Here is a 21,736-nt window from a genome sequence, read left to right on the forward strand (position 1 = left end):
CGCTGAGGGCCCGCCCCCCAGGACTCCCGGACCGTATGTGACTCAATAAATTGCTCCGTAATCTTTACCCTCCCTCCAATTATCTGGAGCCTAGAGTTGGAGGAGAGCAAATCCCCACTGCTGTTTCAATCCCGCCTGAAAGAAGGAACCAATTAGAAAGGAGCTTACTTTACTTACCCCACCCCCGGAAGCTGTCGTCGCTTGCTGATGACGCGACGCCTGTCCCATTTGATAACGTACCCCGGCTCGTTTCCATATCAGCCAATCACAAGCCAAGTTCAAGCGAGCCTCCCCGCTCATTGGGTAATAACCACAGAGTCCGGAAGTCTGGAAAAAGGGTCTCCAGGCAGGACTTCGGGCATTCCTTTCACCGGCGCCGGGCGTTACACAGGTTTGACCCCGATAAGATGCTGTCCAGGTTGGGCCAGGGAGAATTTTAAACCTTGGAGATCTTGTTGCTTAATCGTCCTCCCCTTTACAAAGGTGAGGGAACAGAGAGGAGCGTCTTGCCCTCTGTACCAAGGGCAGAGCCAGATCTCCCACCCTTGTCCAGCAGGCTGGAATAGGATGAGGCGAATGAGGCAATGGCCTGGAGTACAAAATTTAAGGGGGCGCCAAAAACCTCAGTAATCAAAGTAATAATCTTGTAATGCAGTGTTTCAGAAGATCAAAATTAAGGCAAAAAAACCACAAGAAACAAGATGTATTTTTTAATTTATTTTTTATACGGCAGGTTCTTATTAGTTATCTATTTTATACATATCAGTGTATATATGTCAATCCCAATCTCTCAATTCATCCCACCACCACCACTATCCCCCCCCTCCCCGACTTTCCCCCCTTGGTGTTTGTTCTCCACATCTGTGTCTCTATTTCTGCCTCGCAAACTGGTTCACCTATACCATTTTTCTAGATTCCACATACATGCGTTAATATACGATATTTGTTTTTCTCTTTCTGACTTACTTCACTCTGTATGACAGTGTCTAGGTCCATCCACGACTCTACAAATGACCCAATTTTGTTCCTTTTTATGGCTGAGTAATATTCCATTGTATATATGTATCACACCTTCTTATCCATTCGTCTGTTAGTGGGCATTTAGGTTGCTTCCGAGACCTGGCTATTGTAAATAGTGCTGCAGTGAACGTTGGGGTGCACGTGTCTTTTTGAATTATGGTTTTCTCTGGGTATATGCCCAGTAGTGGGATTGCTGGATCATAACGAGATGTATTTTTAAATGACAGGTCCGTAGTCACATCTGACCCAGTGATTCTGATGCTGCCTCCCCCACCCTTCCCCCAAGGGCCTTCTTGTGAAGCACATCCTTGGAGAAGCCTTTCCTGACCCATCCTCTCCCAAGCTGGGTTAGGGCCCCTTTTTGTCCCTGCAGCACTCCAGCCCATCATTACCTATTACACTGCTTTATCATTCTTTTTTTTTTAATAAATTTTTAAATTTTTAATTATTTATTTTTGGCTGCATTGGGTCTTCGTTGCTGCACGCGGGCTTTCTCTAGTTGTGGCAAGCAGGGGCTACTATTCGTTGCGGTGCACGGGCTTCTCATTGCAGTGGCTTCTCTTGTTGCGGTGTACGGGCTCTAGGCACGTGGGCTTCAGTAGTTGTGGCTCGCGGGCTCAGAAGTTGTGGCTCGCGGGCTCTAGAGCTCAGACTCAGTAGTTGTGGCGCACGGGCTTAGTTGCTCCGCGGCATGTGGGATCTTCCCAGACCAGGGCTCGAACCCGTGTCCCCTTCATTGGCAGGCGGATTCTTAACCACTGCACCACCAGGGAAGTCCCTATCATTCTTGAATTATTTTTTTTATTGAAGTTGTCGACTAAAAGAAAAATGCACAATGTACACATCGTGAGTTCAGTTTTATTCCGGGACCTTACTGAAGACTGTAGCCTAGGAGACAGCCTCTCAGATTACTCTGAGAAACTACTCCAAAGAGGTAGGGGAGGAGCCAGGATATATATGACCTTTTTTTGCTGGGAAAAACATGTAGTCAAGCAAAAAAAGAGTATTGCTCATCACAAAGAACAGACATCTCGAGTTAATGCTTTTACTGCTTTTCCATGTAAGATGCAAGAATATGGGGTCACTGAAATTTTTCCTTAGATATATAAATGAACTATCTAGGGACCAGTATATCCAAAGCACAGAATGCTTCCTGGTTTTCCCCATCCTGAATTCCCCTTTGGGATCATTGCCAGTGGGTGACTGCAGTAGCTAATGGCTTGATTCTTGTAGAACTGGAATGGCAGGCAACATTTTTTTCTTTACAAAGTACAATGAACAGAAAAGTGCACAAACCATAAGTGTACTATTTGATGAGTCACCACGAAATATAACCATGTAACCACCACTCAGATCAAGTAGAACATGGCCAGCACCCCCAGGAATTCCTTGTGCCCCTTCTAGTCACTTCCCCTCCCTGGTACTCAGAGGTAAATACTGCTCTGATTTCTAATAAGTCATTGTGTTTTGTGCTCATCCCACTAGACCAGGAGTAGGCAAACTACTGTTTGCAGCCCAAATCCTGCCCACCACCTGTTTTTGTATTTGTATTTTTTTTGTATTTTTGTTTTGTATTTTGTAAGTTCATGGCTGTTACATTCTTAAATAGTTTTTCTAAAACTGTAAAGAATAATGTTCTGTGACATGTGAAAACTACATAAAATAAAAAAAAAATTCTTTTAAGGACCTCCCTGGCGGGCCAGTGGTTAGGACTCAGCGCTTCCACTGCCGGGGCCCGGGTTCGATCCTTGGTTGGGGAGCTAAGATCCTGCAAGCCTCGCGGCATGGCCAAAAATATATATATTATATTAGAACACAGTGATGCTTATTTCTTTACATATTGTCTCTGGCTGTTTTTGCACTTTGACGGCACAGTTGAGTAGTTGTGACAGAGACCATATCATCCACAAAGCCCAAAATATTTACCATTTTGCCTTTTACTGAAAAAGTTTGTCAATTCCTGCACTAGACGGTAAGCTCCAGGAGATTGGGGCCCAATCTCATTCACTCTTTTATCCCCAGAGCTTTGCACAGTGCCTGGCACATAATGGATGTTCGTAAAGAGTTTGTCTTAATGATCCGTTTATTAAGACGGCAGGAAGAGAAGGACATTCAGGATCTGACACCCCAGCAAGCCCTATAGGGCTCCCTACCCAGAGGTAGTATGTCTGGTGGTTAAGAGCAGGAATTCTGGAGTTGGACACACCAGGTTTGAATCTTTCTTCCTCCACTTGCTAGCTATATGATATTGATAAGTTTAATCTCTTTAAGGCTTATCTTCACAATATGTAACGTGAGGGGAAAATAGTACCAATTTCTTGTAAAGATTAAAGTTAGATAGCATAGGGGAAAATGTGCTGTAAGTTCTGAATTGATGTTAGCTATCATCATCATCATTGTAAACGTTATCACCTCCGATACACCTCTGTTAATTAGACCATAGGTGTCTGCAGAGCCCTAGAGGGGCTTCATTCACTCCTGTCTTCTCCCCTCATTTCTCAAGCCCCACGCAAACCCAGCCACAATCCCAGCGCAACAGAAAATCAAGCTTCAAAGTGATGGAGTGTTCTTGGGTGCTTCTTGTACAGCCAAGTCTGGTACCAGGGCCTCCAGCTGCAGCGCATTCCCCACTCAGGCCCAGATCAATAACAATGAGTCACTGATTGTATTAGGATGGTTTTATTTTTATTTTTTTAATAAATTTATTTATTTAGTTTTTGGCTGCATTGGGTCTTCGCTGCTGCACACAGGTTTTCTCTAGTTGCTGAGAGCTGAGGCTACTCTTTGTTGCGGTGCACAGGCTTCTCATTGCGGTGGCTTCTCGTTGCAGAGCACGGGCTCTAGGCGCGCGGGCTTCAGTAGTTGTGGCTCGCGGGCTCTAGAGCGCAGGCTTAGTCGTTGTGGCGCACGGGCTTAGTTGCTCAGTGGCATGTGGGATCTTCCCAGACCAGGGCTCGAACCCGTGTCCCCTGCGTTGGCAGGCGGATTCTTAACCACTGCGCCACCAGGGAAGCGCTAGGATGGTTTTAATCATTAGCCAGGACTGTGCAATGGGGCCTTTTCTGATGTTGCATTTTTCTTGTGGAGAATAAGCAGTTTGATTAATCGCATTCCCAGTCCTTAAGGCCTCGTCTGAGTCGCTAATGCATTTCAAAAGAGCAGCGATAACATATAGCAAAGCAGTAAGGTGGGGGGGGGGTGCTGCCAAGCCTGCCTCGTTCCAAGAGGGCTGCTTGGATCCAAACCTCTGCTCTATCAGTCAGCCTCCCAGCAGGAAACAGACAGTGTGCTCAGAGGGGCTGACTGAAGAGAGTTTAATGAAGGAACTCTGTGCAGAGGTGTAGCAGGATGCAGGGTGTGGTGAAGTCCCTCCAGGGCTAGCAATAGCTGGAAGCCACTACCAGCCCAGGCCCGGAAGGAGCAAAAGGAGGGACTGTTTCAGAAGTAGTGAGAGCTGTAGCTGTAGGAGAGGGCGCCGGACAGGAGGTGTGGGCTTCGGGACAGGAGCACAGGGTGGAGGAGAAGGTAATGGCTCTGGACGGGCAAGTGGCAGCTGCCCAGCAGAGCCACCTAAGGCCACACCAGAGCTAGGTTCCCTAATAGGACCCGGCTTAGAGAATGCCTTCACCTGCCCTCTGACCCCTCAGCGCATCCCATTTGCTGGCATTTAGCCTCCCCATCTTCAGGGTCACCACACCCTTCACCTGGTCCAAGGACTTCACTGAAAAACAAGGCAATTGTGTGCTCAGAATAGACTTGCGTGTCCTCGACCAGAGATGATTTCTGCCCCCAGGGGACATTTGGCAGTGCCTGCAGACATTTTTGATGGTCACAACTTGGGTTCCTGGAACCTAGTGGACAGAAGCTGGGGATGTTGCTAAACACCTACAATGCACAGGACAGGCCCCCAGCGATGGCACTATCTGGCCAAAACGTCATGGTGCTGAGGTGAGAAACCGTATTTTAAACTAACTGCTCTGGCTCCTGTCACAGGCTGGGCCTCCCTCTGTTCCTCCATCAGCCTCCAGCTGGGCCCTTCCTCCCACCCCCTAATCCAGCCTCCAGCCAGGGCAGCTCCCAGCCCTCTCGCAAATCAAAGCTGCGTGCTTTGGGCTGAATCTCAGTGGTGTCCCCATACCTGGACCTCTTCCTGCGGCTGGCACCAGTAGTTCTCTTATATTCCCATCTCGCTCCCAGGCTGCAGACCATCCTTTCACAGCCGAGCCGAGCCCTGGACCCCCAGCTCGTGTATCCGCACCCCCCACACACTCTCCTTCCCCTCCTTCCTCTCCTCTCTAAGGCCATCTGACCTCCAGACCCTGTTCCCAGAACCCCTCTCCAGCCTCAGCGACCCTCCCAGTAATTTTCTCTCTCTTCCAATTGAGAATTCTTCCACCCCTTGTAAACATCATGGAACAAAGCAGACTTCTAGAGCTAGCCAAGGTCACGCTCAAAGCTATTCATACCCTTTCTCCCCTTATTTCGCCGGGAGTGCCCTCCCCACAAAACACACACTCTGATCTCACAGATGCTGTGGGTCTCGGGAGCTGCTGAGCCACTGTCTTGCACAGGCTTCCGGGCTGAAAGCTTAGGAAGGTCTCTGCCAAAGGTAACCTCTCCTCGTGGTCCCTGGAGAGGGCTCCATAGGGGCCAGAATCTCAAGGGCACAGGAAGCAGCAGTGGCCAAGTGTGGGGCTCCCTGGCACCAGGGAGTGGACCCTTCTCTCCCGGTGTCCCCGCCTAGCCCGCCCCCTCCATAGGGCCCCTCCTTACCCCCGTCCTGTAGCCCTACCAAGGCTCAGAGCGAGCAGGGGAGGAATCCGGCTGTTCAGTCCTGAGATGAAGTTGGCTGAGGTCCAGACTGACCGGAATGCCCAGCCACCTTTATTCCTTCCCTCCAGGTATTCCTCAAAACCCGGAAAAGCAAGCAGGGCAGGTGGCCCCCGGGCCCCCAGCATGAGCTCCCCGTCTCACTGCCCACCTCCAGGCAACCTAGCCGCACCCACTGGGCAAGGGCCCGCGCCCTCCCAGCCCCGGGGGTGGGCCCGGAAGGGAGAGCGGGGTGACTGCGCCGGCCCGCCCCTCACTGCAGCCCCACCAGCTCTGTGATGGGAGGGGTCTGCACCATGAGCTCCTCGTAGTGGTGGAGAAACAGCCGGAAGCGAGCCAGGTAGGAGTCCTCGTTGTACGGCAGCTGCTTCTCACGGAGGAACTGGGACACCACGGGCTTCACCTGCCAGAAGGTGGGCGGGAGGAGGGGCCGCTGAGCCGGGGTTGTGGGCAGGCCCATCCCCACTGGGACCCTTCCTCTGCCCAGCCCCCACCCCCACCCCCCGCCCCCCCGCTCCTGTCTGTTTTGTCCCATGATGCTCCGGAGGAGCTGAGGGGCTTGGAGAATTCCCGCCTCCCATTTCCAGCAGGCAAGGGAAAGGGAGGGCTTCTCCCCAGCACCCTTCTCTGGAGCTCCCGAATCTGTGACAGTCCTCCTTTGCGTAGGGGGATAAACCACAGCTCCTTTTCACCAAACACCTACGGAGGGCCCAACATTTCAGATCCATTTCTTCATTTCATCCTCAAAGCCTGTCAGTGTAAGCACTACTTAGTCCCATTTTACAGATGAGGAAGCCGAGGCTCAGAGACATTCAGTTAACTTGCCCAGAGCCACACGGCTAGTAAGAAAACCAGGTGTCTCTGGTCAGAAACCCACACTGCTGCCTGTACCTTGGACTGACCTTCCTGGGAACCTCTGACCAGGCCAGTTGGTTAGAGAACCCCGAAGGTGACTCCCCCTCCACCCTGAGATAGTTTCTTCATCCAAGCGTCCCCAGCCCGACCCTCATCTACCTTCAGGCACATGTTGTCGGAGAGCCTGGGGAAGAGGTGGTGCTCCACGTGGCAGCTGATGAGGGAGTGGCCGAACGCCCAGTCCAGCACGGGCAGCCGGGGCAGGTTAAGCACCCCCAGGCTCATCATGTGAATCCGTTGTGGCTTCTTGTCCCGGGAGAACATGGGCAGCCCGATGTGCTGTGACAGACACAAGCGTCACGCCCTGGGGCTGGGCTGGGCAGCCCTGTGCCTCCCCACCCTGCCTCAGGCATCCTCAGCTAGCATCCGGGGACCCGTGGGTCCTGCCGCCTTCCTCACCTCCCACTCCAGCAGGACCCAGTAGAGGCGTGAGGAAGCTGAGGTCCTCCACCCAGCTGCGATGCGACCCTGTCTGTGCCCCTCGCTGAGTCTCGCCCGTCTCTGGGTCCCTCTCCCTATCTGTGCAATGAAGGGCTTGGCCTGGGTGCCTCTCGGATCTCGTGGTCCTCTAAGCCCACGACTGCCCACCGACGTCCCTCATGTCCCTGTGCCTGCATCCCAAAGAGACCCTTCTCTGCTTTTTTTCACCAAAATCCTGCTCATGGTTCAAGATCAAGTTTGCGCATCCTTGTGTATTTTTTCATTCAACAAGGATGTATAGGGCTTCCCTGGTGGCACAGTGGTTAAGAATCCGCCTGCCAATGCAGGAGACACAGGTTTGAGCCCTGGTCCGGGATGATCCCACATGCTGCGGAGCAACTAAGCCCGTGAGCCACAACTACTGAGCCCGCGTGCCTAGAGCTCGTGCTACAACAAGAGAAGCCACCACAATGAGAAGCCGGTGCACCACAACAAAGAGTAGCCCCCTCTCGCCGCAACTAGAGAAAGCCCGTGCGCAGCAACAAGGACCCAACGCAGCCAAAAATAAATAAATAAATAAATGCATTTTTTTAAAAAAAACAAAGATGTATAAACGCCTGCTCTGCCAGGCACTGTCCTCGGTCTAGAGGATGTGGAAGTGAACGGGAGCTTCTGCTCTAGCAGGACAAGCAGATGGGACACAACTATGGGATTATGTCATGGGATTCAGTCATTAATGGCAGCGTGGTAAGTGCTGGGATGGTCATATGCAGGATGCTCTAACCTGGGGTCTTCACTTGTCCCGGGAGCAGGGAGCTGACCATCCCTGGAAATGGCCCAGAACTGAGTGCTGAGCTGCTGGCCCCCCATGAAGACTTTCGTCTCCAGCTCCTGCATCCGCCTGCCTCGACACGTGTGTGCTGGGACCTCTGCGATGGCCCTTGGGCTTATCACAGTAAGAGCCCTGGAGGCAGGAGCTGGGGTCCTATTCACTTGTGTCCCCACAGAGCTTAGTCTAGTAACCTACACATAGAAGCTTCTTAATAAATCTCTGATCTGTGTGTGAAGGGCAGCCGGTGTTGAAGAGAAGCTCCTTACCTGGGACCAAAACTCTCTGTGATGACCCACAGAGAGAAAGGAAGAGAGAGGGTGGGCAGGGGAGGTGGAGGGATGCTTCCTCAGGTGGCCTCTCTCTCCCCCCGGAACCTAGGGTCCAGCCTGCGCCAGGCACCCTGGAGAGTGATCCCTGTAGCCCCCCAGCACTCAGGGTAGGGGAGGCCTCACCTGGAAGATGTTGACATGAAGGTAAGGGTGGGCCAGCAGGGATCTGGTGATGAGCATGCAGACCAGGGCTGAGCTGGGGCTCTGGAAGCCAGACACATTCAGCAGCAGCCAGTAGTGAGAATAAAGGCCCAGGGAAATCAGGCCAAGCGTCCGCAGGGCTGTCCCGAGCTCCACCTCTCTCAGCCGTTCTGCCAGAAGGGGCAAGAGATAGAGGGAGGGGTCGGCGAGGTTCCGATCCGACGTGAGTTGGCTCCCTGGTGGCTCAATAGTGCCAACTAGGGTGACCTAGGTGTTCAGCTCATCCATACACAGCCCTGAAAAGTAGGTTCGCCCATTTTCTTTTCTTTTCTTTTTTTTTTTTTTTTGGCCGCGCGGCTTGCAGGATTCTTAGTTCCCTGACCAGGGATCAAACTCGGGCCCCAGCAGTGAAAGCACCGAGTCCTAACCACTGGGCCTCCAGGGAATTCCCTTTTGTATTTTTGTTGTTGTTGTTCTCACCCATTTAATGGATGAGAAAACGGAGCAGTAAGCAACCTGACCAAGGTCAGTCTGATAGTAAGTGGTGGCCTGGGACTTGAGCCCAGGTCTGGCTGTCCCCTCGCCCCTGCTCTTTCCACCGTATGCTATTGCTCCTATGATACTAAAAATTATAACATGCAATAGAGTGTGAGGCGTTTAGAAAGCATTTTTATATCTATGGCCTCATTATGCTTTCACACCATCCTTTTTTTTTTTTTTTTTAGAAAAAAAGATATTTAGTAAACAATAACACAAGTGAATGTTTATAACATGATCAGGGATTATTAAATAGACAACAAGATGATGGTAAATGAGGCTTGTATATCAAATATAAAGAGTAAAGGTTATTCATTTATTTATTTAGGCATTTGATGCCTTCCCATGCAACTTTCTAGTCTTCTCAGATAGCTACAGCGTTTTTTAAATTTTTATTTTATTTTACTGTGGTAAGAACACTTAACATGAGATTTATCCTCATAGGTTTTAAAGTGTGCGGTACAGTACTGTTGTCTCTGGGCACAGTGTTAGACAGCAAATCTCTGGAATTTATTCATTTTGCAAACCTGAAACTTCACGCTCATTGAACAGGGACTTTCCATTTTCCCCTCCCCTCAGCCCCTGGTGCCACCATTCTATTCTTTGCTTCAATGAGTTTGACTACTTTAGATCCCTCATATAATACGTGGAATTGTTTCACACCCTCTTTGAGGAGCAGGTAAGAACCTGAGGTTCAGAGAGGTTAGGTTACCTGCCTGTGGTCACCAGCCAGTATGTGGCAGAGCCAGACTTGGCCCCAGGACCAAGGTTCTCTCCACCCTGCCTGGCTGTCTCAGAAAGTTTCTGTCTGGTCTTAACTCAGGGCTTCTCACTTCTTCCATGAAGCCAGGAGAGGAAGGAAGGAAAGGGGGAACCAGATCTTTGCAGGGCCCAGCCCTGGCATACTCACCAACAGCCACCAGTGGGGTTATGATGGGGATCAAGAGAGGAGCGAGGAACATGTAGACGTAGCGGTTGAGGCAAGGCAGCCTCCATGTGCTTGAGTCCCCCAGGCCCAGCACGTTGGTGTAGCCATGGTGCATCTTGACGTGTCCGTACTTGGCGTGCTCTGCAGTGAAGGACGTGCATACCTAGAGGAGGGAGCCAGAAAGGGCGCTGGGGTCTGTATCAGGCACAGGCGAGCAAAGCAGGATCTTCGGAGCCTTGAAAACACCCTCCCTCCCCAGACCACGCATTTCCAGGGCCTTCCTGCCTTCCACCCACAGCTCATCAGCCTTGAACATCAACTCTCAGGGATCCACGACCACAGAGTGGCAGCCAGTCAAAGCAACTGCGTCCACTTGGCGTGCAAATCAGTTGGCGTGCACAGCCCCCCGTGACTGCAGCCTGCAAGCCTGAGGATCGGACACACTGCAGGTAAAACTCCTGGCATGTGTTGCCATTTATTTTGTGAGGGTTTATCTTTGAAATGTCTGTACCTTCATAACACTGCTTTGCATTCGGGGCCCACAGCAGTGGGGGCAGGAGTGGCCTGGGGGCGAAGAAAGGCCATCTTCTGAACTGTCCATGAGGGTGCCCCGGTGAGGACCAAGAGTTCACTTCTTCCTAGGGGTGACTCTTCCCTGGCGTGACCCACTGTGGGATTCTCTGAAGCTGGCAGTGAGCGGCAGCAGCTCAGACTCCAAGAGCAGTCATTCTGAATGTAAAAGAGGCGCTAAGGTGTTTCTTATGCAAATATATGCAAATGAACATGCAGCCATCAGCCTCTTCCAGTATTTTATCCAAGCCAGAAGATGTTGCTAATTTTATTGAAGATGCTGCCTGCCTGTTTCCAGGAGGACGTGAAGGGTTTCCCAGTGCCAGTCACTGTGAGCCCCATACAGACAGCAGAACACACTCAGTTGAGTGTTCAGCATTCTGCACATTACACATGTAACTCATTAATCTTAAGCCTGGCAGGGTGTGGGGGGGTTATTATTATTATTATTATTATCAGTGCTGTTATTATTCACAGCTGACAGAAGCAGAAACTGAGATAGAGGCCACATGCCCACCCCAGCTCACTCAGCTAAGTAGGTGGCAGAAGTGGGATTTGAACCCTGGTTCCATCCAAGATAAGGCATAAAACCCCTGGGGTGAGTCACTGCAACAGAGCATGAACCCAGGCTTAGAGTCCAGGCAGAAGAGACAAAACTGCGAGAAGACAGATAAGGAACGACACTGTCTTCCCACTGTCTGCAGAGACTCTCTCCCTTGGAACGAAATGAAGCCGAAAAGTAGGATATGATGTCACAACAGCAGTTCCATAACAGACAGGGGAAGACAGTCAAAGCAACACAGTACGGGCCCCTCTCAAGGCAGAGGACGTGAAGGTAAATGCTGATTCAGCGGCGGTGTGGAGTTCACAAAAACAGGAGAGGCGCTTTGCTCCCAGATGATGGAACCCGCAGAGGGGTGGGTTTTATCTCTGGTTTCGGAACCTTGCAAAGGGACAGAACCTGGGGGAGGCTGCAGAAGGTGGGCAGGTAGCCTGTCAGTTAAAGTGATGTCTCTTCCAGGCCTGCTGGTCTGGAAGGACCTGCTGCTCAAGAGGGCCAGGCAGTTGGTTCAACAAAGGGGCCTCCGCCGGGGTCTGCCAGGACCTCATCAGAGGCCAGCCTGCCTCTCTCCAAGGCCTGCAAGTGTGTTTTGAATCTCACGGTTCTGTAACCAGAAGAAGCGACTGTTTTTAACTGCTCCTTCCTCATACTTCTGCTCTGAGGGCCGATCCTGTCTGCTTCTTTCTTCAAGAAATGTCAGCTGAATGCAGCGATCTGCTCTCCCCTCTGGCCCAAGCTCCACATCTCCTCGTTGACCGCACTTTGAGTAGCAAGGCCAGAAACGACCTGGGGCCTGAACCCTACCAAGCCTGGTAAGAACTTGACCCTCAGGGGCCTGGTAGGGCCAGGTGCTCAGCCACGTGCCCAGACCTGGGAATGGGGTCCGGGGTGGGGATGGGCCACCTGTGTGGTCTGACGTAACACATGATTTGTGACTCAGCACAGGCTTCCAGAGTCTGTGTGCTTTGCCTTTTTATATAACTAAGAAGAGATCTGAGGCTGTTTCTGTGAGACTGGAATTCTCCCTCCCATCTAGATGTTCTTTCCAGAAGAAGAAGGAACGCGGTGGGTTTGGGAGAAGGAGAGATTGGACACGGACTGCGGTGTGTCTCACTTGCACCCATCAAGGGGCGGGAGGAGGTAGCCACGGGCCACAGATGATCCCGCCGCACAGGATTATTCACAGGTCTCACCCACGAGGATTTCCCATCCAGACCCAGAGAAAGTTCCAGAAGCTTCTTGATATTGCTACCCTCTGTACCCTCAGGAAGACTTAAGAGCCTAGACCTCTTAGCCGCACTCAGGCTCTGCAAGTGGCCAGAGTGTGTGCGGGGCGGATGTCGGTATGATGCCTCTGGACATCCCCTCTCAGCTAAAATCAGAGGCCCAGGCCTCTCATTCACTCATTTAGTTGTTTTTTCACTTAAGCATCCTCAGACCTCTGCCAGCAGCCAAAGGTCGTTATCTAATATTCTCCTCTTTTATCTTTTACACAAACAATACTTTGCAGGATTAAAAACCATCATTATAAGATTATGACACAAACTTGGGTTTCAAATAGGTCACTTTACTGGATTGGAAGGGGAGGGGCAGGACGAGGCAGGTGACGGCCGGAGGCTGTAGGTGTGGCCACTGGGGGAGGTGAGGAGTGGGCGGAGGAGGAGGCATCAACACAAGGGCCAAGCTTCCAGCTCAAGGCCCGGCGCAGGGTGGGGTCACTCCAGAGATGGGGCAGGAGAAGAGGGCCACAGGCATGGACCAGCTGAGAAAGAGGGGCTGGGGGTCGTCACAGCGGCAGCATCCCTCAGGCAGGAGGGACTCCAGGTTGGAGTCTGCCCAGCTTCCATCCCTCCCTCCAGACCCTCTCTCACTGATCCCAGGGCTGAGCAACCCCTTCACACTGGCTTCAGAGTTTGCGGGGTCGTGGGGTGCTTCTGAGGCTCCACAGGCCTCAGCGATTGGTTGGTCAGATAAAGTGTAGGGCACCCACATAAATTAGAATCTCAGATAAACAACCAATCATTTTTTATAGACATATATCCCAAACACTGCCTGCATTGCTTGTTTATCTGAAGACTAAAGTTCACTGGGCATCCTGGATTTTTTTTTTTTTTTTTTGACTGTGTTGGGTCTTCATGGCTGTGCACGGGCTTTATGTAGTTGTGGCGAATGGGGGCTACTCTTTGTTGAGGTGCACGGGCTTCTCATTGTGGTGGCTTCTCTTTGTTGCACAGCATGGGCTCTAGGCGCACAGGCTTCAGTAGTTGTGGCACGCGGGCTCAGTAGTTGTGGCTCGCGGGCTCAGTAGTTGTGGCTCGCGGGCTCAGTAGTTGTAGCTCGTGGGCACAGTAGTTGTGGCTCGCGGGCTCTAGAGCACAGGCTCGGTAGTTGTGGTTCATGGGCTTAGTTGCTCCACAGCATGTGGGATCTTCCCGGCCCAGGGCTCTAACCCATGGTCCCCTGCATCGGCCAGCGGATTCTTAACCACTGCGCCACCAGGGAAGTCCCGCATCCTGGATTTTTATTTGCTACATCTGGCAGCCCTACTCAGTGAGAACACAAGTCCCTGAGCGCGAGTCCTCGGGTACCACGCGGGCTCTCCCGCTAACAGTGATGTGTTAGCACCTTCGGATAACAGAGGGGCCGCAGTGAGGGCGGAAGCCAGAGGAGCCTGGAGTGCCTCATCCTGCTGGGAGCGGCCTGGATGTGGTCGGGTCTGATCCTATCAAGCGGCTCTCATGAAATTCTTTCCCTTTTCAGGCCTCGTCCCTAGAAGCTCCCAGCTCCTCTGCTTGGCCCATGGGCCTCCTTTTCCCCTTTTCTCCAGAGTCCCCATGAGATTCTAGTGACTCCAGGTTTCTGTGGGTCCCTCATGCACTATGCTCTTCCCAGATCCATGCCTTTATCTGTACCTCTGCTCAGCCTGCAGCCACCTTCCTGCTTCTGGGCCTGGGATCAGGAGCCCTGTCCTGGCAGTGTCTCCTCTGGACACTCTCACCAGGGGTTCTCGGCACTATTGACATTTGGGACCAACACTGTCTCAGCCCCCAAAGCTCCGCAGCAAACCCAGCCTCCCTCCAATCTCCCCTCCCAACTGGGCAGGCACTGGGCCCCTGGGAGCAGCCCCACCCTTTTCTCTCCAAGCCCCTCCCCCAGGGACACTCCTCAGACTAAGTGCTGCCCCCCACAGACGACCACCTGATCTGCTCCTGGGTCCTTGGCCTCTGGGGGCCAGTGGGCAAGCCCACCCAGAAGCAGGCTTTTAGAGACCCTCAGGAGTTGGCATCACCACAAGAACCCTTAAAAGTACATTTTGCAAATCTGCACATGTGATAAAATGGCACAAACACACACACATACACCAATGTCAACGTCCTGGGTTTGCTGTTGAATGACATTTACATAAATGGAACTATTGGGGGAAACTGGGTGAGGGATCCACTGGACCTCTGTCCTCTCTGATCTATTTTTGCAATGTCCTATGAATCTATAATTTTTTCAAAAATAAAAAGGTTTTATTTTTTTTTAAGTATATTTTGTACTGCAGATCTGAGTTTGCCTGCTAAATAATTCTTTTAATTAAAAAACTTAAAAATCACAGCGGTGCAAACTCAGATTACCACCTCTCGGGGGGCGGGAGGGGCCAAACAAAGATTAGAGGCAGCCCAGAGGATAAGAGCCACCCTGAATTCGTGGCAAGGGAGCGTTCGAGCATCATGACTAGGCTGGGGGTTCTCGGCTTTGTTTCCACCACCACCACACGGGGACTGGAAGGAAGGTGACCGCGTTTCCCTGGGTGACACCCCTCCCCCAGGGCAGAGCTGGCCTGTGCTCTCTGTGGACCATCTGTGACTCCACCCCCGTAGCACAAAGCTGACTTCAGAAGGAGGGTTTGAAGTTGAGACACAGTGGAGCTTAGTAACTGGTACAGCCTGTTCCCTCCTACTCAGGGGAACATCTTGATAGTGAGTGACTTGCAAGGGAGTCCCTAAAGCCCTCTTGACTGCAGGAGTTAATCTTTCTCAACTAAAAATAGAGTTGTCATATGATCCTGCAATCCCATTCCTGGGCATGTGTCTGGAGAAAACTATAATTCGAAAAGATACATGCACTCCAATGTTCATTGCAGCACTATTTACAATAGTCAAAACAGGGTAGCAACCTAAATGCCCAGTGACACATGAATGGATAAAGAAGATGTGGTATATATATACTATGAAATACTACTCAGCCATAAAAAAGAATGAAATAACGCCATTTGCAGCTACATGGATGGACCTAGAGATTATCATACTAAGTGAAGTAAGTCAGAACGAGAAAAAAATAACCATATGATATCATTTATATGTAGAATCTAAAATGTGACACAAATGAACTTATCTGCGAAACAGAAACAGACTCACAGACATAGAGGACAGACTTGTGGTTGCCAAGGGGGAGGGGGGAATGAGGGAAGGATAGATTGGGAGTTAGGGATTAACAGATGCAAACTATTATACATAGCATGGATAAACAACAAGGTCCTACTGTATAGCACTGGGAACTGTATCCAATATCCTGTGATAAACCAGAATGGAAAAGAATATGAAAAAGAATCTGTGTGTGTGTACATATATGTATATATGGAAAACTGAATCACTTTGCTGTATAGTAGAAATTAACATTGTATATCAACTATACTTCAATAAAATAAATTTTAAAAAAATCTTTCCCAAGCTTCAGTACTTAAAACATGGGGGCCTGCCCACCCCAGCCTGCCCCCCACATTCCTGTGGCCTTTGACTGGCAGTCCCCAAGGATATGACTGACAGTCCCCGAGAATATAACTAGTAGTCCCTATGACATAGCCCAGGCCAGGGTGATCAGTGGGCAAGGTAGAGAGTCAGAAGTACACTAGTAGGGGAAATGGAACATTCTGGTATAGACTGGAAATGGGTCCAGAGGGAAGTTCATCCTGGTGTGGGTGAACTTTCTGGTGTATGATTTGGGATACTTTTGCAGAGAAACAACAGCAACCTGGATGTCAGCCACCCCGTCCATCCTGCCAGCTCCTCCCCTCAGATCTGATGGGTCACAGTGACCTGTCTCACCCCCAGCCCTTGACAGCAGACCTTCAGACAAACCAGGCAAAAGCTGGCTGCCCCAGGAAAGGCAGTGACATTCAGCTGACACCTGAGGCTGCAACTACCGGACTAGATTCTTCTATAGTGATGCTGCCTCCTGAGGGTCACGGTTTGGGAAAAGCACAGGCATCCAACAAGAGGAGGATTACAGGAAGACAACAGGACGTGGCAGACAGGGAGAGCCAGGGATCCAAGAGGGTCCCAGGTCGTCCGCTGAGATGCTGCATGTCGCGAGCTGGTCCTTTGCGTGATGCAAAGGACAGGTGGTGGTCCAGGGCCTGAACAAACAGCCCCCTCAACACACACACACACACACACACACAGACACACACACACACACACACACACACACACGTCCACTGAGCTTTGCATAAGTTGGTCAACCTTTCAGTTAAAAATAAACCGCTAACAGAGAAAACAAAACAAATAACGACAAAAATCACTAACCCTGGGACGAGCCTTGTGGTCCAGTGGGTAAGACTCCGCGCTCCCAATGCAGGGGGCCCGGGTTCAATCCCTGGTCGGGGAACTAGATCCTGCATGCTGCAACTAAGAGTCCGCATGCTTCAACTAAGATCCCGAGTGCCACAACTAAGACCCCGCACAGCCAAAATAAATAAATAAATAAATTTTTCTTTTAAATTACTAACCCTTTCCTTGCAGTTGACTGTGTTCCCTCCAGAGGGAAAAAAAAAAAAAGAAACTTGTTACTTCGAAGCAAACATTGAAGAGTCAGGCCCAAACCCTAAATGAAGATCTAGGATGTCTCGTTTAATCCTCATGCTGGCTTCATGAGGGAGGAAACGTTATTCTCATTTATTAGGTGAGGAAACTAACACTTAGATGCTGGTCCAAAGGCAGCCACCGTGTCCAAAGTGCCCCTGACGCTGTCCCCTGCCTGGCGGACAAGACCCAGGCCTCCACTCGCCCCGCCATGCCATGGGCTGAGGAGGTGGAGCCACCCCTCCTTCTCACTGGGAGCTGGATCTTCCCCAGAGGGTGGCCAGGGCCATGCCTTGATGGGGGCGTGGAAGAGTGGAGGCCTCCCACTCAGGTTGGCCATCTGAGAAATCTGTGACCTGCCCACAGCTGATTGCAGCATAACAGCCTCTGTCACAACACGGGGGTGGCAGCCAAGCCCCCCCCCACCATGGGGGGGCTCACCCACCTCTAGGCTGTGACCCTCCAGCAGCTGGCTTTTCCCTGGACCTTGTCCCCCCATCACCTGCAGGGTCATCATCAACAAATACTGAGTTCAGCCCTGTGCCAGGCGCTAAAGGGGCAAGGAGGCAAAGATGAGGCCACTGCCCTGGGTCCCAGGGGACAAGAGGAGGTGCAGCCACCAGGCTGCCTGGGTCTTTCAGGGTGGGCCACGCGCTCTGGTTCGCCTGGAGCCCTCCTGCTGGGGAGCCTGGGAAGACTCCTCCTTCTTAGCTGCCCCCAGGCCCCTGGGACTCAGCACAGCTTTGTCAAATCCACACAGAGCTAACCCTCCCTCTCGTGTCCCATGTGACTGCCTAACATGCCCGGTTCCTCCCCTGCCTGTGATGACAAACTCAGGGGGCATCTGACCCTGGCACACGGTTGGGCCTGCACCTTAGAGTCTGGCTGGGACCAGTGCCCAGGGGTCCCCGGGAAGGAGAGTGTCTTGAAATGGACCCTGAGGACCCATTGGTTCCCCCTTGTCCTTGGCACTTCAGAAATGTGTGCAAGGGACTTCCCTGGTGGTCCAGTGGCTAAGACTCCGCGCTCCCAATGCAGGGGGCCCGCGTTCAATCCCTGGTCAGGGAACTAGATCCCACACGCCGCAACTAATAGGAGTTCCCATGCCTCGACTAAAAAAGAGATCCTGCAAGCGGCAACTAAGACCCGTGCAGCCAAGTAAATAAATAAATACTAAAAAAAGAAAAGAAAAGAAAAGAAAAAGAAATGTGGGCAGGTGGGAGAGATGGGTTTGGGGAAAATGAGGGCAATGGAGAGTTCTGGGTAGGAAATGCTTCCTCTCACCCAGCCGATGCAGGGTAATTTTATAAAACGTCGTGTGTGTGTATGTGTGTGTGTGCGTGTGTGTACAGTTACGTAGAGTTTTATAAAGTTATATAACTTTATTAAAAGTTAATAACTGAGGGACTTCCCTGGCAGTCCAGTGGTTAAGGCTCCACACTTCCACTGCAGGGGGCACGGGTTCGATCCCTACTCAGGGAACTAAGATCCCACATGCCACGAGGCGCGGCCAATAAATAAATAAAAGCTCTTTAAAAAAGTTAATAATTGAGTTAATTGGTCATGGTAACCAGTTCCTGGCAAAAAAGGGCTGTTTCTGGTACCAGCTTTCATATTAGTTCATAAGGGACCTGGGTGGCCACGGGAGAGGCCGCCTGGAAAGGAGGGAAGGGGCTCTCAGAAGAACTGGAAGGCCTGACACCAGTCCAGAGAGAAGGGCAACCTGGCCAGAAACCTTTGCCTTCCCGACCGTGCCCATAGGTTGAGGCAGCATGGGGAGGCAGTGGAAGCAGGGGGCCCAAGGGTCAGGAAAGAGAAGGTGCCTTCCTGGTACAGCCCTGGGGGAACAGGGGGCTTCTAGGCTGGCTTGGCCATTGTCAGGTGTCCTGAGATGGCAGAGCTGGGGTGCTGTGACACCAGTCCCCTGCCCCCCTGCCCTTTGGTCTGTGGTTCACATCCTAAACGCTGATTGCAAAACCAGGAGGCCCCGAAGGTGTAGCCAGGACCTGCCAACCACAGGCATCCTGGTGGGAGGAGGAAGCTCTACCACCCTTGGCCCAGGGCTGCAGAGAGGCGAGCCGGTGCCCCCAGGAGAAACGGGTGCTCAGACCACATCGGCTGCCACAGTTAAATACTCATCATTCCTCATGCAGCCCTCTACCCTCTCAAGGGCTTGGGGACGTGCACACACACAGACACACACCCACCATAGTGAAGGCTGTACACTTGGGCCCACAGACCACAGCTGCAGCTGCCGGCCCTCGAGGGCACACACAGCTGCACACACCTAGATTCTCACACACAGTACCAGCAGCTGCTCCCACCCAGTCCCAGGCTCACCTCCACAAAGAAAAGCACCCAGATCTTGCTCCAGCGTTTGGACTCGGTGAGAGCACCATGAGTGGCAAGGTGGCTGCCCTTGACAGTGAGCGTGTAGTGGCACACACCCAGGATGGTGACGCCCAGGGCAAAGACCAGGAGATTCTCAGAGCGCAGGCAAAGGAACCCTGCATGGAGAAGGGAGAATTGGTGTTAAGGGGAGCGGTAAGGGCAGGGCCTTTCTCTGGTTCTTGGAGATCTGGGCCCAAACAACCCAGCCCGCATCCCTGGGAGCCCAGGCCAAAGCGGGCCCAGTCCTGAGGACTGCCACAGACAGCGGTGAGGCAGGTCCCATGATGGCCTGAGGGGCATGGGTTGGCTCTCTCTACCGGATTTGGGACAAAACAGCCCCACTCACTCACCAAGGAGACGCTGGGAGTCTTGATTCTGCGCCCCAGCCAGAGGAGTGATGGTGTGGAGGGCATGGTGGGGGGTCCAGGCCAGAAGTGCAGGGAACGCTCCCATCCTCCCTCTCACTCCCCGCACCCCATCCCTGGTGTCCCCTTGGAGCACCCTCTCCTTCCCCAGGCCACCTCATTCTTCCCTGCCTCTCCTTGACTCGGCTCAACTTTCTCCTCCACGGCCCTTCGCGCCATCAGGGCTCCTCTGGGGACACAGGCAGGACACCCCAACTAGACTTTCGGGGTTGACCCTCTGTCCCGGGGTCCCGGGCACGCGCCGTCTACCCCACCCCGCCGCCCCCCAGCCCTCTCCGTCTCCCTCCCCCGCCTCCCACCGCCCCCATCCCAGCCAGGCCCCTGATCGCCCTGGCCCCGTGTCCCTCACCGGGTGGCAAGGCGAGGAGGCTGAGCGCGAGGATGGCGCAGTCCACGCCGTGGCGCTCCCACCACGAGCTCACCCTCACCACGTCCTGGACCCGCATCTCCAGCTCGCCCAGCAGCGACTCGGCCCCGCCGCTCGCACGGAGCTCGCCCCGCGCCGGTTCCATGGGCTCCGCGCGGCGGGCTCGGCGCCCGCGGAGGACTCGGAAGACCCGGAGCGGCTGCGGCGCCGGGCGGGCTAAGCGCAGAGCGCGAGCCGGGCGGGCCGGGGCGGAGTCACGCGCGCGGCTGGGATCCCCGCCCCCCGGTAAGGGCGCGTGCCGGGCGCCAGGGCTCCTGCTGCCGAGCGCGGCGGCCACCCGGCCCGGGGCCACCCTCCCGGCGGGCAGGACCAGAATCGCCGCAGGACGAGCGCGCAGATGTGCGGGGGTGGGGAGGCCATCCGGAGCCAGAAGCAGCTCGCGGTCCAGCGGCCCCGGCGGGGGCGGGGCGGGGGCACAGAGACCCCAGGGGAGACCCCCGAGGGCCTTCCCTGTTTGCCTGATCTCAAATAACTCCCTCGCGTTCTCCCGGACCCCGCACCCCGCTCGGGTTTGTGGTACCATTTTTATCCCATAGCTTAAGTATTTTTCTCAGTAGCACTTAGCGGACTCTCCCACACAAGACACGGACATTTGTTCCCTGTTTCCACCGACAGACTGGGCGCAGGTGCCGACAGGCCTCACTTTGCCGATTTTGCTCAAGCTGTATCTTCAGTACCTTAAACAGTGCACGAAAATATTTTTGAATTCATGGGACAGAAAATTCGAGGCCTCACTCTACCCAGACCAGTGGGGGAGTGGGGGCACCCCTTTGAATCCGGCTTTAGCAGCGGTGACCCATGGAGGGTTGGCTTCCCAGCCCAGTGGCTTTGGGGGTGAGAAGGGATAACTATAGGGAAAAAACGTTCAGAGCTCAGCATTCCAGGTGGAGTCCCTCTGCAGTGCCGCTCACTCGGGGTCGGTGCCCGGGTCTGAAAGCCAAGGCAAACAGCACCCGTCCTAGCCCTTCCCATCAGCTCAGGCCCCAACCCAGCGCTGCTGGAGGTCGGCCTTGGCCCCAGGAGCACAAGCCACTGTGTTCTGCAAACACCCTTCTCGGCTCCTGAGGGTCCTTTCTCCTTTTTCTTTTTTAACTTTCCCCCTGGTTTTGTACTGAAGTCCCTTTAAAAATGAGGTCTGGGATGGTGAGGACAGCAGCACTGGCCTCAGGAGACCTTTGGAGAGGGGGAGGGGGAGGGGAGGGGAGGGGGAGGGGAGGGGAGGGGGAGGGGGAGGGGAGGGGAGGGGAGGGGAGGGGAGGGAAGGGGGAAGAGGGGAAGGTGGCAGGAGGGAAGAGATGGAGGAGAAGTCTATGAAAGAGGGTCAGGTACACTTAAGACTGATTCCTCGGTCTTCCTTGGCGTTTTCCTTCACTATTTCTTATGAGTTTATCCCTCCAGTTTTTTATAAAAGGGCAAGATTTCTTTACCAGGTTGCTATTCAAAAGGGCTTACGATTTAATAGGCCAGTTCTCACCACACACACGTCTGGCTCCGTACAGTTTACCACTGACTTCCAGGTACTTATTAGGCTTGGTGTATCCCCCACAACTCTGTGAGGATGAC

At 52.9% G+C, this 21,736-nt stretch overlaps 1 protein-coding gene and 1 long non-coding RNA gene across 7 annotated transcripts; one reads left to right on the top strand and one right to left on the bottom strand.

Moving 5' to 3' along the window:
- The first annotated feature begins 311 nt into the window (after positions 1-311).
- On the top strand, positions 312-14,613 carry LOC115842597 (uncharacterized). Of its 6 annotated transcripts, none has more exons than XR_011377032.1 (6): positions 312-391; positions 7,998-8,140; positions 8,396-8,490; positions 10,251-10,401; positions 11,227-11,896; positions 12,121-14,613. It is a non-coding gene; the product is annotated as an uncharacterized lncRNA (long non-coding RNA). The 6 variants fall into 6 exon arrangements; XR_011377033.1 differs by lacking the exon at positions 8,396-8,490 and having other exon boundaries at positions 11,227-11,357; positions 11,544-11,896; XR_011377034.1 differs by lacking the exon at positions 8,396-8,490 and having other exon boundaries at positions 11,227-11,357; positions 11,776-11,896.
- Positions 3,684-20,331, bottom strand: FADS6 (fatty acid desaturase 6). Its single transcript, XM_030837589.2, has 6 exons — positions 20,096-20,331; positions 19,271-19,437; positions 9,935-10,115; positions 8,470-8,657; positions 6,865-7,044; positions 3,684-6,253 (listed from the first exon to the last, which is right to left on the bottom strand). Exons 1-6 carry the CDS (start codon positions 20,256-20,258, stop codon positions 6,104-6,106), a joined length of 1,029 nt encoding a protein of 342 aa, XP_030693449.2. The 5' UTR covers positions 20,259-20,331; the 3' UTR covers positions 3,684-6,103.
- Between the last annotated feature and the right edge of the window lie 1,405 nt (positions 20,332-21,736).

This window comes from Globicephala melas, chromosome 20 (genome assembly GCF_963455315.2).
Source record: "Globicephala melas chromosome 20, mGloMel1.2, whole genome shotgun sequence".
Classification (NCBI taxonomy): domain Eukaryota; kingdom Metazoa; phylum Chordata; class Mammalia; order Artiodactyla; family Delphinidae; genus Globicephala; species Globicephala melas.